At 41.7% G+C, this 15,765-nt stretch overlaps 1 protein-coding gene across 4 annotated transcripts; it reads right to left on the bottom strand.

Moving 5' to 3' along the window:
* Window positions 1-1,044: 1,044 nt before the first annotated feature.
* slc5a5 (solute carrier family 5 member 5) lies at window positions 1,045-14,688 on the bottom strand. Of its 4 annotated transcripts, none has more exons than XM_004562032.6 (16): window positions 14,416-14,688; window positions 10,142-10,566; window positions 9,476-9,541; window positions 9,246-9,297; window positions 8,420-8,487; window positions 7,851-8,005; window positions 7,596-7,736; window positions 6,402-6,531; window positions 5,943-6,031; window positions 5,487-5,599; window positions 5,318-5,388; window positions 4,861-4,947; window positions 4,012-4,214; window positions 3,798-3,895; window positions 3,561-3,646; window positions 1,045-2,102 (listed from the first exon to the last, which is right to left on the bottom strand). In XM_004562032.6, exons 2-16 carry the CDS (start codon window positions 10,505-10,507, stop codon window positions 1,998-2,000), a joined length of 1,830 nt encoding a protein of 609 aa, XP_004562089.1. In that variant the 5' UTR covers window positions 10,508-10,566; window positions 14,416-14,688; the 3' UTR covers window positions 1,045-1,997. The 4 variants fall into 4 exon arrangements, with proteins under 4 accessions (XP_004562089.1, XP_004562088.1, XP_076730477.1 ...); XM_004562031.4 differs by lacking the exon at window positions 14,416-14,688 and adding an exon at window positions 10,740-10,866; XM_076874362.1 differs by lacking the exon at window positions 14,416-14,688 and adding an exon at window positions 10,740-10,866 and having other exon boundaries at window positions 5,318-5,337.
* Between the last annotated feature and the right edge of the window lie 1,077 nt (window positions 14,689-15,765).

Raw genomic sequence — 15,765 nt, 5'->3', positions numbered from 1 at the left:
TAGTGAAACACCAAAAAAGATAGAAAACGTGTATCAGCAAGGGCATTCAGGACAGTGCAGTGGAGGGAACCAATCTGAGATTAGAGCAAGCCTCTTCCAGAAGAGGGCAGTAGTGAGATTCAAAGACGCTAGCTGGCCGCTAAACCCCCAGAAGAAGAAAGAGACGCAGAGCATGATGGAGCAGACCGGCGAGGCCCATCATAACAAGAACAACTCGTCTGGCAATGAACTTCCAGCCTGCGGCCTCCACAGTAAGCGCCTGAAAGAGCTGGAGAATGCCGCCCTGCAGACCACTTTAATATCACGGATGGAGACCGAATCGGGGGCGGACGGCGGGAGCTGGACAGAGCAGGAGCCCGGGGAAGGCGAGCAGTCGAACGTCTTGTCCTTGAACCACCGGTCCGGCCCTCCGCAGCAGCCTGGCGCGGATACCGAAACCGAGGAAGCGGAGCCGGATAGAAACGTGGCCAAGGAGCGGGTCGAAGAGGAAAGGACGCTGACGGACCATTTGAATAAACGACTCCTTTCGTCGTTTCTGGAAAAGCTTAACGAACGGGACCTGGCGCTTCCCGGTGTGCAGCGCCTGGACTGTGCTGTAGCCGACGAGGACTCTAACAGGGCCGCCGATGAGTGGTGAAGAAACCCAGTAGCTCATGCGACAACATGGAGGCGTTTGAGGGATTCAGGACAAACGTGCACGGAAGCACAACCTCACCGCTTTAAAGACTGAACTCCACAGTCATTCCTGCCAGCTTATCGGAGTGTGACGAAATATGTTTACTTTTGTAAGGCCACCATGGATGAAAGGTTGATTTAAAATGCAATAAATGAAATTACTGTGTTATAAGCACTTTCGTTCTCATTTATTTGTGTGTAGTTGGCAGCCATGATGGATGCAGTCATGCGTGTGTGTGGGTGGTTTTGCTTTTCTGCATTTTTTTAGTGACTGTAAATGATCAGCAGGGGTCATCATACACAAAACAATCCTCTTCAGCCTGTTTCTTACATTCGTCTCATTTTTGAGACTAAAGTTTATTCATTTAGTTGTATATTTATTGCACGCAAGATTCCAGAGGGACACATCTCACAATAAATATCACTGTTCGTGTCAATACCACGACCCAATAAATACCCAGCAATAACAGTTCACTTTCTGTCAGGAGACTTTAGGTGTGAATGCAGTCACAGGTGTTGTGGTGTAGAATTTTGTTTTATCTGCTGTGTATTTAGGGTGAAGTGTGAAACTGACAGTACAAAGAGGGTGTTCTGTGTTGTGCTAATGGGGTGTGTTTGTAATGTTGCATGGCAGCAGAAAACAAGTGCAGCATAATGAAATAAAGCTGAACTCCAACCTCTGAGGGGACTGAACTGAACAATAGCTTGTTTTACCCCTTTATTTTTCTTGTTTACACACATGGGGTTACTTTTGCTTCGAAGGTTTTCTTTTTATTTCTCAGATGTCTTTTTGTATAATTGTGTAAAATTGATCTTAGCCACTGAGCCATTGATCTTTGTTTATTTAGAGGTACACCTGCAGTCCACAGTTAAGTAGAAAGTCATAACTGGTACATTATTAAAGGGAAAAATCCCCTCATTCTTTAGGAGGAAGTTTTAGGCTCATTCGAGCAGATGTTAAATGATTGCTGAATGAGGAAGCAAGGGTTGAATTACAGTTTAAGCATATCCCGTGTACCTGCCCACATGTCGGTTAATGCTGGTTGAAGTGCAGGTGTGCATTGTTAGGAATATGGAACATACCAGAATGAGAGTTCCCATGAAAGAGCCTTTCATCACCTCTGATAGTCTGCACTTATAGTTTCTTGGCACAGGTGTAACTTAAAATATGAGGCAGACTTAGAACCAAAATATATAGAGAGAAACACTTTGAAAATGAAAACAACACCTAAATTTATTAGTGCCGATAGAGAGAAGATAGCACCGTGATGTGTTCCAGTGGGATCAGTAGTCTTCTAACAGCTATAGACTGTGCAGTGACTTTATTTTCTGCTGTCTCTTTGGTCTCCTTCCCCTTCCCCTGCATCCTGCTTGTTCATTGTCATCAAAGACACACACTGTAGTTCTTCTGACACTTTGTCTCCCTCCTGAAAACAAAACAGAACCACAGTTAGAGAAAAAGTTTAAAAATAAAGCAAGAGACTGACACAAATCTACAATAATACCTTCTTTATGCACTAACTTTGTTACACCTATTCAACTGCTTTTAACTAATGTATAATCAATCAGGTAGCAGCAGCTCAATGCATTTAGGAATGTAAGCACAGTTAAGACGACCTGCTAAAATTCAAAACAAGCATCAGAATAGGAAAGAAAAATGTTGTAGTGTCAGGTGGTGTATTTCAGAAACTACTGATTTGCTGGGATTTTCCCCACACAACAAGCTCCAAAGTTTACAGACAATGGTCTGAGAAAGAGTTCCCCCAGTTCCCTGGGGGAAAATGCTTTGATGATGTCAGAGGTCAAAGGAGAATGGCTGGCTGCTTTCAGCTGATAGGAAAGTGACAGCAACGCAAATATCAGTTGCTACAACTAAGATTTGCAGAAGAGCATCTTTCAAAGCACAACACAGCAGGAGAAGACCACAATGAATACCTCTATTCCTGTCAGCATAGAACAGGAAACAGCCTGTAAATTTGCCCACCAAGCTTAGGCAATAGAAGATTAAGAACAACATTCTGCAACGTTCAGATTTTAGGATCAGAATTTGGTGTAAACAACATGAAAGAATGGATTCATCCTGCTTTGTACTGACAGTTCAGACTTGGCGTGTAATGGTGTAAGGACAAGAATATTCTTGTCATGTTTTGGGCCACTTATTACCAACAGAGCAACGTCTAATCCCCACAGCCAGCCAGAGTATCGTTGCTGATCACACTGATTTCTTGAATGTGACAGTGAGTTCACTGTACTCCAATGGCCTCTACTGTTATAAACATAGAATAAAGCACCTTTGGGATGTGGTGGAAGGGAAGATTTGCAGCGAATAATCTGCAGCAGCTGTGTGATGCTGTCACATCAATATGGACCAAAATTTCTGAGGAATGTTTCCAACACTTTATTGAATCTGTGTCATAAAGAATTAAGGCTACTGTGATAAAAACCAAAACAAAAAAAAAACTGACCTAGTACTTCCAAGGTGTAGCTAACAAAATGGCTGATGAGTACACACTTAAAATAAGGGAAAGTGAAAACTTCTTGGACAAGAAATCTTTAACAGACTGATCATAATTTCTGTGTTTACACTAACACCATATTCCATATTCCACTTTGAAGTCACGTGTTGAGTTATAAAGCAATAATTACCTTTTAAAACAGATTAATTAATAAATTCATTTTCTTTTGTACATTTTCCCATGGAAATAAGACAAATGTAATACATGTAAACATAACTGACATCTGAGTGGGAAAAAATATCCTTTGAGCCCCCTTCACGTGTTCTAACAGTATTTAGGGCTGCTGTGCACAGTCCATAGTCCTGGTTGTGCACAAGGACTATGGAAAGTACAGTCATTGACTGTGCAGGACAGTCATACAGGACTTACTCTGTTTTTAGGGGAACCCTCCACTTTCTTCTTTTTCAGGTCCCACCATAACAAACCTTCTTTAATGTTCTCCCTCTTTGTTGGGCCTGTGTTGAGAGAAAAAGAATGGCGTAATATGTTTTAAATGCACTGTTTGATTGCTTTGGCATATCTGAAGCGTGTGCACTTTTATTATCTTGAAATCAAATAAAAGCACTGTGAATCAGCAGTTTTATAAACACAATAACAGCTTTTTACCTGTTGCGTAGCTCACAATTACACCGACAAGTACAACTGAACTAGTTGCCATGGCACCGAAGTAGAGGTAGGACATGGAGTAGAAGTTTAACAGGCCCCTAGTTTTGGGAAAAACAGGATAACAACTATTATTATTACTATTATTATTATTATTATCATTATTATTATTATTATAAACTAGCATGTACGTTTAAGCCTCACTGAACTCACTGACCCCTGGTTATTGGGGTGAAGCCGGGTGGAGACAGAGTGCTGGTCTTCGATAGCTATGCTACTCTGGGTGGTGTTTATGGATTCACAGGAACCTGCTAAGCTGGGCAGGACACCCATGGTCTCCTCACTGGGTGGATACAGAGTTGAACCTACAGCTAGCCACATAGAGACAAGGAAGCCAGCTAATATCCCCGTGAATGCCCCCTGAAACACAGATAAAGCAAATGAGCATCCATGGCCAGCTGGTTTCTAAAATGTTTACCTGTAGCACAGTGTCGCTGTGAAAAACAGTAATGGCCCATGTGAGGTAACACACACTCCACGTAAGTGGGACCTCCTTAAATGTAAGGAATTCAGAAAGTAAATATGTGCACTGATAAATTTCCAGGGAAAGTTGTCTGGCTAACAGAACAATATCAAGGTGCTGTGTCAAGAGCGATGAGTGTGAACTGCTTTTTAACTGTTTCACTATTAAACTAGAGCTCACAAAGTTACTGCTTTAAAATGTTTTATGTGACGTGTCCGAACAAAGGAGTGGTGTTAACAGTAACACAGATTCATCATGGATCTGTGACTAACACCCAAGTCTTCCTTAATAGATAAGATAGATGTCTACATTAATACATGGCAAACATTCAAGTTAATAATTGTTATATTTTCAAGAAATACGTTTCAAAATTTCCATCGAGTATTATGCAATTTAGTTTGAGACATTCTCCTGATATTTTTAGATTAAAGAGAATACAATTCAGGCCATTGTTTAAGTCGTTTGGCTTTTACCTGTGAATTTAATCTAAGTACATGTGCTTCTTGGAAGTATTTGTAGATCATTTCTTTACCAGTCACTCACCAGTCTGTTTGCTGCTGGGAAAAATATTCCCAAAATAAACACTCCAAGTAATGGGCCGCTGACCACACCCATGACAGTAAATGATCCCTAAAGAGGGAAGATAAATGGTACGTTCGAAAATCAACCCAAAAAACTTTGTTACAGAGTATAGTATAAATCTTATCTGTAATTAGTTATTCAGGTCAAAAATGTAACTGTCTTATATCTCTTACATATGCACTGCATGCCTGAATTACGGTGCCCATGTGAGAAAAGTGCATCTAACATTTCTGAAGTTTCAAAATACCTCCTGCTGTGTGTGGCATATCTGAAACTGCAACTTTTACACAGTCTTCCAACATTATCTGGGTTTCATGTATGACAACAACAATAGTTGTATAACAACAACTATTGTTTTATCATTTTTGTTAAAAATTGCAAAAATCTTTGGTAAAATGATTGATTATGATATTGTTACCTGAAGAACTCCCCAGTTCACTAGGGAGGAGAGTGCAGCCACCAAGATACAACCACCACCATACAGGAGTGCTTAGAGAAAAGGTTCAAAATGCATTATTGCCGAATATGACTTATTCTAAGAATCTGGGACTAAAACATTACAGCAGTAAGTGGTATAGTCAGCCTACACAGTCCTCTGGAAACCAGCATCAGTTTCTTCTGTGTCATGTGAAGCAGATAGGGGTGCAGGATATCCTCAATCGTCACCGCAGCCATGGCATTGATGCTTGTGGAAGCCGTACTGTTAAAAAGAGGCTTGATTAACATTAATCTCATAGCGGCAGCTCATTATTTGATGGTTCTTTCTTGTGCATAAAAATGTGTAATATATATGTATACAGTATGTAAAAGATGTAACATGCATATGATGAATGTTAGATGTTAACAGAGGATATGTAGTTTAGTCTGATATTTCCTCACATTCACTTGAAGACTGAAGAGTTTTTTGTCTTTAAACCTCAAATAGCCTTAAACCATCACACAAGTTACGAAATGTCTCAAGCGAAGTTATTTATGCTGGCTCCTTGTAATGTGAGGGACATACCTGCTTCAGGTAAGGTTTAAAAAAACGTAGATTTGGATACCTCAAAGTCCCGCTGTATGCACAGGCGAGGAAAAGACCTGGGAAGCCCGGGTAATTTTGGAATATGTCCAGCACAAAGTACGGCATAAGCTTCATCAGATGCATAAAGAGTAAAAAAAACAAAAAACCCCCCAACAATAAACAGGTACATACTGGCATGTAACATACGAGCATACCAAAACACACTAGTTATTAGTGGTATTCAGTCTTGGCCACATAAAGGCCCTGCTGAGATAATAGAAATGTCCGTATTTGTTTGTTTGTTTTTTTCCTTGTACAATATGGATATTTACTGTATACCTCAATATGCAACTAAGTAAAATATTCCATTTAGCCATTAGCCTAATTTAACAATAAAATGAGTTTAGCTAAGAACAAATGTCTGCATCTCAAGAAACATCTTAAAACTGACTCATTAAATATTTCGTTGCTCAGTACAAAATGAAAGTAATCTGATTACCAGGTCAGGTTTAGAAATCCTCCCAGACTTCAGTGGATCACACGTGTTGTAAAAAGCAAACATGACGATGCCACAGGTTGCTGCACTGCTCACAATGAGGCACAGACCCACTTGGTTCACAAACAGTGCCCTGAAAATGAAACCAAACATGATGACTGTTTCCACTTCCTACTTACTGGTGTGGGAAAAGTGAAAAACTGTTATTATAAATTTTAATCTAAAACTTGAATTAGATATCCATCTATGCTTGGAAGTAAATTTACATTACAAAGAATTGCTGGTTAATATATGGAGATGTTCATTGTCATAATAACACATTCCTTCTTAAGTGTAATCAGTATATGTACATGCAAATATCATAATTAAAAAACCCAAATCGATGGATATGTAATGTCTGTAGGACAACAATGCTTTATAATATCAAGTGCCTATTAAGAAGAACTAGTGCCTGAACTATCAGACCTGGACAGTCCTCTCACTTTGAGAAAACATGAATGAGGACCACAATAGCAGACACCTGGAAAATAATGATACTGTCCTGAGGGAGTCACTGTGAAACAATCTACCTTGCATCCATAATTAAATGACAAAAGTCTTCTTATTAAAGCTATTTTAAACCATTAGATAAACAAAGATGTCAGAGCTTTCATGAGGATTTTAGAAGACGAGGCTATTCAGTCCAAAGTTGGAGAGTTTTGAAAAATCAGAAACAGGGAAATGGCACAAAAGCAGTCAGAGAATAGCACATTTAAAAAGATGAACGACAGCAGAGTAATGATGCAAACTGTAGAGCCACAACAATGTTTGATGCAACATATTTTGAGACAATGTATACATGGCTACAATAGCATCTATGGTCAGCCCATAGCACCAACAGTAAACTGGCCTCAGACTGGCAACTTTTAGGCTACAGGTCCATTTTGTTAATCTGTGTGTGTGAGACAACCATGTTGGGGACATCCCCTCTGACTGACATCATGCAGAGCCAGTCTGAAGCCTGAGCTCTTGGCTCATGGGGTTAGTTAAACACATGCTGACCTTATTATTTGAAACTCTGACCTCTTCCTTGTCTTGTCGCATGGCTTTTCAGTGGTTGGTTACGTTTCAGCTATTATAACTGAAACATAATCAGATTTCATGGATACTATGCTTGTGTCATAGTCTGTCTGTTTCAGCATGTAGGTGTTCACTCACCACTGGGCCGCTCTCTCTGATCGACAGGAGATGTATCGCTGGACTTGTGCTTGGTTCACTCCGTACATGGACAGCCAAACCAATGCACCCCCAACAGAGAGGCTCCAGAATGTGTAGCGATGCCGTGGGTCAAAGCTAAAACTGTGGAAGATCCAAGTAGCATTTGCAGTGACTTGTTCAGTCTTTTTGTATCAAGATGTAGTCGCACACTAATGTACATTTATAAAGACATTCATAATTAAAAATGTTTTTTACTCATTAAAATTAATGCGTGATCCATTGTTTGCAATCCTCAGTACTTGTGCCGGACCACCAACCAGGACTGTGCCATGGATGTAAATGGCCACAAAGCCCAACAACATGACAATGATCTGGAATACATCAGTCCAGATCACAGCTTTTATTCCACCCTATACAGAGATGAGAGGAGACAGAAACAGAGCATGAGACAAATGTTTGCACCTTAATAACTTAATACAAAACCTGAAACACGATGTCAGCTGAATGTTTGTGTTTTAATCTCTGATTTAAGTTTACTGCTCTGTGTTAGATATACAGTAACAGCATTTTTATTCTCAGAGAAGTCTGAGGTTAAAAGACATCTACCACGAGAAAAAACATCCCCCAAAACCAAAATAATCTGCTAGTTTTATCTAGACAACTTAGTTTACATTTTATTTTTGTTTAGGCATCTTATTTTGAAATACATCCTGCACAAATGAGCCAACAAGGCATTTTTAAATGAACACTGAACTCTGAAACAGGTGGTGGTCTGATGCTGCATGCTTACTTGTTTGATGAGAATATTAAAGCAGTCTTCTTACCAGTGTGGTGTACAAGGTGCAGATGAGCCCAGTAGAAAATAGGGATGCCCATATGTTGAGTCCAGTAGCTACAAAAACAGTGAATGAAACAACAGCTTTATTTGTAAACTACAAGAACCAGTCATTAATAATGTGTGAAAACCATCCACAAATTTATGGTAAAAAAGTAAAAATTATTTCTGGTACTAATTCAATTCAAGTTATTTTATTTATACAGCGCCAAATCACAACAACAGTTGCCTCAAGGCGCTTTATATTGTAAGGTAGACCCTACAATAATACATACAGAGAAAAACCCAACAATCATATGAGCAAGCACTTTGGCAACAGTGGGAAGGAAAAACTCCCTTTTAACAGGAAGAAACCTCCGGCAGAACCAGGCTCAGGGAGGGGCGGGGCCATCTCCCACGACCGGGGAGAGAGAAAGAAGACAGTACTAAAGAACTAAAGTACTAAAAGACGGTACTAAATATCATACATACAGTAATTAAATTTGCCTTCTTGAGTTTTGAGCAAAGATACTTAATTAAAAAGTTTCATAAAAAGTCAGTGCAGCAGGTCTTAGTGTCAGGTTTAATGTCACCCTTTCCTATCACTGTTCAGATATTTCTTATCACTGTTTAAACATTCATTTTTGTAACACATATTTCCCTTAAATTTATTCCACACATCCTCTTCTCAGAAATAAACGGTTTAGCTGAGTCAACACTGATAAGGAGCAAAACGTCTGGTGCTATAAATACACACGTGTTCTCCAGTATGACAAAGTGTCAAATAAATGAAAATATCCTATGAAAACAGAGGACCATGTTTAGACCTCACCTACCTTGATTCAGAATTAAAGCTGGCGCGTAGATGACAATCCCTGTGTAAAGCAGCTGTGAGAGAGGAAATTCAAGCAAAGCAGCAAAAAGGTGATAAACACTGGGTTAAAGGATTGAAGCCACTAGGTTTGCCTGAAGATGAATAAATATGAGAAGAATTTGAAAATAAAAAATGTCTTTGTGAGCTCCAAATTCTTCAATCCAACAGAGAACATTACATTGTCTGTCTTACCGTGGCAACGAGAAACTGAATGCTCCCCAGCAGCTGCATCCCTCTGCCAAATCTCATCCTCAGATACTGTGACAGGCAGATGGTCGGTGTTATAACCTCATCCTTCTTCACCCCCTATATTCACCATGTTTGAAGGACTACAGGCACCTTTCAACACTTGGTCAGATAAATTCTATTACTTCGCTGTTGATAAATACATTGTCATGTTTCGTTAATAAAAATCCTCAAATCAAACTATTTTTATTATATTGTTCTAAAATTAGCAGCCACTCAATCATCAGTGGCAAATAAAATTATTGCTCCTGTTACTTTGATAATTGCACAATGTAATGCATATTTATAAACTTTTGAATTTGTTAATTTTTATTTGTTAATCATTGCAATGAGGTCATATGAAATATAAGAAATATGTGATTTAATTTAAAAAAAAAAAACATACAAAATTTGCAATTCACAATGAAAGTTTGTTATATAGACATGTGACATGCAAGGGATATTTCCATAGCAATTTATCTTAGTGTGAAAGGGTTTCGCAGAATTATGTTACATAGAATCATCTAAATATAATTATGTGCATCATGAATGAATTAAAACAATTCAGAAGACTGAAATATACTCATTTCCTTCATAAAATAAATGAGGCAATGACTATTAGGTCATTAGAACCTGATTGGTGCTGGTGATGCCCAGTCGAAAGAAAACCGGCAGGAACAGGTAAGCTGTCAGCAAGGAGTTGATGCTTTGTCCGAGGCACATGTAGAGGAATTTGAAGCCATAGCGAAAACCTTCAGAAGGAACACCCAGAACCTGGACTGCTGACATGAAGCTGGCACAGAGAGACAAGCCAACAGGAATCGCTGGCAAGCTCCGGCCCCCAGTGAAGAAGTCGTCAGCAGTTGCTTCTCTTGGCCTTTTCTTCAGGGCCTGGAAAAGTCCTATCGCCACAGAAACCAATAACATGGCAGCAAAGACTGCATAGTCAGCCAAAACAAAACCTGGTCCGGATGGCTCACTAGCAGACTGGCCTTCCATTATTGAGTTTGATAATCTCAGCCCTCTAGATTTCTCCACAGTCAGGATGTTTGGTGAATCTGTCAGTGGGAATTACATCCAATTAGTAACCAAACAACTCCTGAAGTTTGAAAAAGTCATTTTAAATTCATATTAATGTATTTTAAATATAAACACTGTGAGAATTCTTAAAGTCAACTAAATGCAACATTTTTGAAAACTGATTTGGGCGGCATGGTGGCAGCGCTGTTACCTCACAGCAAGAAGTTTCCTACGTTCAAATTCATAATCTGGCTGCTGCCTTTCACTGTAGAGCTTTTGTGTTTGTCATGTGTTTCTGTGTGTCTGCTTGGGATTTCTCCAGGTAGTCTGGTTTCCTCCTACAGTCTAACACTTGCAGTTAGTGGGCCGGGCATAATTGGTAATTCTAAATTGGCCACAGGTGTGAATTCTCTATTAGCCCTAACAGAAATGCAAGCTGTGCAGGACCTGGCCCCTGTCGTAGCAGAGTATAGGATGATCAAAGTCAGATAAGTGTTTCATGTGTCACCCTCTTGCATGAACGTGAAATAAAACAGGAAACCACATGCAGTTTGCTGTGCTTAGACTTGTTTTTAACATGTTGTGAAATCATTTTAACCAGTCTTAAGTCTTACACTGTTTACAATGCGACAGCATCCCCACCACACACACACACACACACACACACACACACACACACATACATATATATATATATATATATATATATATATATCTATATATATATATATATATATATATATATATACAGTGTTGGGTGTAATGCGTTACTAAGTAACGCGTTTCTGTAATTAAATTACTTTTCCACTGAAAAAGTAGAGTAACTAATTACTGTTCATTTTTAGGTATTTTAATTACAGTTACTTACAAAGTGCTTGTGTTACATTGTAAAATAATTAAACCCGCTGAATATCATTATTTAATTTCAATAATTTATCTTCTAAACGTAGAAGTAAACTCTGCTGATTTAACATCGCTGTAGTGCAGGTGCACGTCATTTCACGCCAGTTTGCTGCATAGTCGTATTCTAAAGCGGAAGATGTCGGACTCGGCTGAAGTGTGTGGCTGTTTTTTGAAATGGACATATTCCCGTCTCTTCACTTTTCTGAAACAAGCAGACAAGAATATTACAATAATATGTAAGCTATGTCCTGGGGAGAAAAAACTATCAGCTGAAGCGCCTGACACGAGAGCATAGACGAACACTTCTGAGTGATCCTTGTTCATCATCCATGGATAACACCGCGGCAACTCCTGCTAAGCACGCAAAACCTGACTTTACTTCAGCAGCACAGAAAGCGTCTGAAGGTGAGCTTTTTTTTTTTCCAAGATGGGGCCACAGGCAGCTTGTTACCTCAGCTCCCAGCTCGTTTTTCTTTTCTTTTTATTTTTCTTTGTGTTTTAAGCTTTTTCCCCCCGACTCTCTTGGTCATCTTTTATTTGAACTACAACCTGTAGAGTAATTCCATGTCTTCTACTCCCTTTGGGAATTTTCATCACCACATCCAGAGAACCTGTAAGTCACCGCGTTGTTTAAATAAGTAAATAGCGAGTTAAATTTTTGTCTTCTTTTTTTCCTGCTGATCCGAAAATTGATCCGATCTGTGACGAAAAAAACGTGATCCGATCCGTGAGACTTTTGATCCGTTGCACCACTAGTTTCTACCAAGAAGGTACAAGAAGACCTGAAGGCCCTGCTGAAAGAAATCTCTGGACACTTCTAGGACAATAGAGGAGCCACAGTGTCTATTGAGCAGTGGTGAGCAACAACTTGAATCTGTTTTTCCAACAGATTTGACTCTGGACCACTTACCACCTCCCCCACCCCTGAGGTTCCCTCAGCCCTCCTCCATATGGCCTGCATTTGTATAGCGCTTTTCTAGTCCCTAAGGACCCCAAAGCGCTTTACATATCCAGTCATCCACCCATTCACACACACATTCACGATGGCAAGCTACATTGTAGCCACAGCTGCCCTGGGGCGCACTGACAGAGGACACTGGCGCCACGGGCCCTCTGACCACCACCAGTAGGCAAACATGGGGTTATTATCTTGCCCAAGGATATTTGGCATGCAGCCAGGAGGCAGCCTGGGATCGAACCACCGACCTTCTGATTAGTGGCTGACCTGCTCTGCCACCTGAGCTACAGCCACCCCGTACACATCTTTAGCCTGAACATGAGTCTGGAAAGGTTTCCTGAACTGTGGAAGACTTCTTGTGTGGTTCTGGTGCCAAAGATCGCACACCCCAGGGAGCCCAACCACTTCAAGTCTGTGGCTTTGACTTCTCACCTGATGAAGACCATGGAAAGGCTCATCCTGCACCACCACCGTTCCCTCTCTCACCTAGAGCAGGCATGGAGCACTTTGAGGATCATGTTTTTGTCTTCTCGACACCATCCAGTCTGCACTACTGAGAGGGAAGCTGGAGGGAGCTGGAGTGGGCAAACAGATCACTGCATGTGACTTTCCATGGCTATGTGTCCGAGGTGGTAATCTGCAGCATGGGGGTGCCAGGACATTCTATGACTGTGCCGTTTTCTATGCAGTGGCCTGCTGGGGGAGCAGATGCACAGACAGGGACAGGAGCAGGATTGACAAACTGGTGCAGAGGTCTAGCCTCTGTGCTGGGATGTGCTCTGGAATCCGTGGTGGTAGTGGGCGAGAGGAGGATGTTAGTCAATCAGACATCCATCATGAGCATCCCACATCACCCTCTGTATGAGTCTGTGAGTGCACTGAGCAGCTCCTTTAGAATAGAATAGAATAGAATAGAATAGAATAGCCTTTATTGTCATTGTACAGAGTACAACGAAATTGGAGTGCCACTCCCTTGGTGCAAGTTTCAATAATAAATATAAATGTAAAATATAAAAAGTACAAAAAACCAATCGTAAGTACTCAAACAATACTATGTACAATATATACAGGATAGCAGCATTAATATAATGACAGTATGAATAGCAGCATAATATAATGACAGTGACGGTATGGAATAGGTTCAATTGTTTTTGTGCTTATTTACTACGGTGATAGCTCTGGGAAAGAAGCTATCCCTGAATCTGTTTGTCCTGGTTTTATGTGACCTGTACCGTCGGCCTGACGGTAATAGTTCAAACAGTTGGTTGCTGGGGTGAGAGTAGTCCTTGATGATATTGCCAGCTCTGCTGAGGTACCGAGAGTTTGCAGTGACCTCCAGGCTGGGCAGAGAGCAGCCAGTGATCTTCTGGGCTGTGTTGATGACCCTCTGCAGTACTTTCCTATCTGCAGCTGAGCACCCTGCATACCATGTTGTTATGCCGTACGTTAGGATGCTCTCTATGGTGGCTCTGTAAAATGTCACCAGCAGCCTCTCCTCCAGGTTGTTCCTCCTGAGCACTCTCAGAAAGTGGAGACGCTGCTGGGCCTTTTTAACCACCGCCGTGGTATTTGCAGTCCAGGAGAGGTCATCAGAGATCTGCACGCCCAGAAACCTCATGGAGTGTACCCTCTCCACACAGTTCCCGTGAATGTAAAGTGGGGCCAGGTCTGCTCTGCCCTTCCTGAAGTCCAAGATAAGTTCTTTAGTTTTCGTGGTGTTCAGTTGGGGGTTGTCAGAGACTGAAACACCCTAGCTGCAGGAAGGAGCACTTTCGCAGATCATTCATCCCGACAGCAGTTAGACTCTATAACTCCTCAAACATGCTGTCATGAGTCACTTGGACATTGTGGACATCCACAGTTACCACTTCATGCATAATGCACCATATATATGTATGGACGTGTGCATGTATATGTGTACGCATACGTGTATATATATATGTATATTTAGTGAGTATGGTGTATGTGTGTTTGTACATGTGTGTGTACATGTACATGTCTATACTTATAGATATGTATTACTTACATAGTAAGTGTAGTAGTAGAATAGTATAGCCAGCAGAAAAAGCAGAGGTGGGGACACGTCTCCGTTAAATTATCGGTATGCTGTCCAGACCTGGAGCTGCTAGCCGTTAGCTTGCGGCCATATTATCTACCTCGAGAGTTCAGTCATGTGATCTGTGTGTGTGTTTACATTCTTCCAAGGGCCAACGCAGCAGCTGCCTGTGAGGAAATACACACAGTTACAGCAAGACTGCAGACACAACACCCTGAGGCTTTCATTATTATATCTGGAGACTTCAATCATGCCACACTGGATTCTACTCTGGCTGCTTTTCACCAGTTTGTAAATTGTCCCACAAGGAGCAACAGGACAATTGACCTACTGTATGCTAATGTGAGAGATGCATACAGAGCCACCCCCCTCCCCCCACTAGGGAAGTCAGACCACAACCTGGTTTACCTACAGCCACAATACACACCCCTCATCCAAAGGCAGCCTGTCACAACACGCTCCATCAGGAGATGGACCCCAGAAAAGGAGGATGCTCTGAGAGACTGCTATGACACCACAGACTGGGATGTGCTTCTGAGCCCACATGGTGAGGACATAGAGGGGGCGACACACTGTCTGACAGACTACCTTAACTTTTGTGTGGACACGGTCGCCCCTGCTAAGACGGTACGGTGTTATCCTAATAACAAACCGTGGGTAACACAGGAAGTCAAAGCTGTCCTCAACATGAAGAAGAAGGCTTTCAGGAGCAAAGTGAAGGAGGAGATGAAAGCAGCACAGCGGGAGGTGAAACGCTGCCTGAGGGAAGCAAAGGACACCTACAGCAGGAAGGCGGAGCAGAAGTTGGAGAGGAACAATATGATCGAGGTCTGGAATGGTGTGAAAACCATCACGGGCCACAACACCAAGAACAGCACAGTGGGGGGGACTGTGGAGAAGGCAAACGAACTCAACAACTTCTTCAACAGGTTTGACCAGCCCACAACCCCCCCAGCCTCACCTTTACTACAGAGCCCTCTCCCCACTCTCCTACTTCCCTCGCTTCCCCCCCATCCTGACACTATGACACCCTCCTCCTCCAACCCCTCTCTCAACAGCAGGACATCTCCCCCCCCCCCCCCCCCCCCCCCCCCTCCTTCCAATCATCTCCCAGTGTCACAGTGGATCAGATCAGAAGACAACTGAGGAAGCTTCGCCCCAGAATGGCAGCAGGCCCAGACAAGGTGTGTCCTAGGATGCTAAAGGCGTGTGCTGCTGAACTTGGGGAGCCGCTACAACGAGTCTTCAATCTCAGTCTGCGACTGGGGAGAGTTACCGCCCTATGGAAGACATCCTGCATCGTCCCGGTCCCCAAAAGGA

The sequence above is a fragment of the Maylandia zebra genome, linkage group LG15 (assembly GCF_041146795.1).
Source record: "Maylandia zebra isolate NMK-2024a linkage group LG15, Mzebra_GT3a, whole genome shotgun sequence".
NCBI classification, from domain to species: Eukaryota; Metazoa; Chordata; class Actinopteri; order Cichliformes; family Cichlidae; genus Maylandia; species Maylandia zebra.
Note: the sequence above shows the minus strand (reverse complement) of the source record. Positions and strands in the feature narration are given on the sequence as shown.

What these genes read in the sequence shown, in the direction of transcription:
- slc5a5 (XM_004562032.6), bottom strand. Translation starts at nt 10,507, where the DNA reads ATGGAAGGCCAGTCTGCTAGTGAGCCATCCGGACCAGGTTTTGTTTTG. An exon ending in GCACCTTGTACACCACACTG is followed by an intron (nt 8,006 to 8,419) that starts GTAAGAAGACTG and finishes ATCTCTGTATAG; the next exon opens with GGTGGAATAAAAGCTGTGAT. An exon ending in TCCCAGCAGCAAACAGACTG is followed by an intron (nt 4,215 to 4,860) that starts GTGAGTGACTGG and finishes TCTGTGTTTCAG; the next exon opens with GGGGCATTCACGGGGATATT.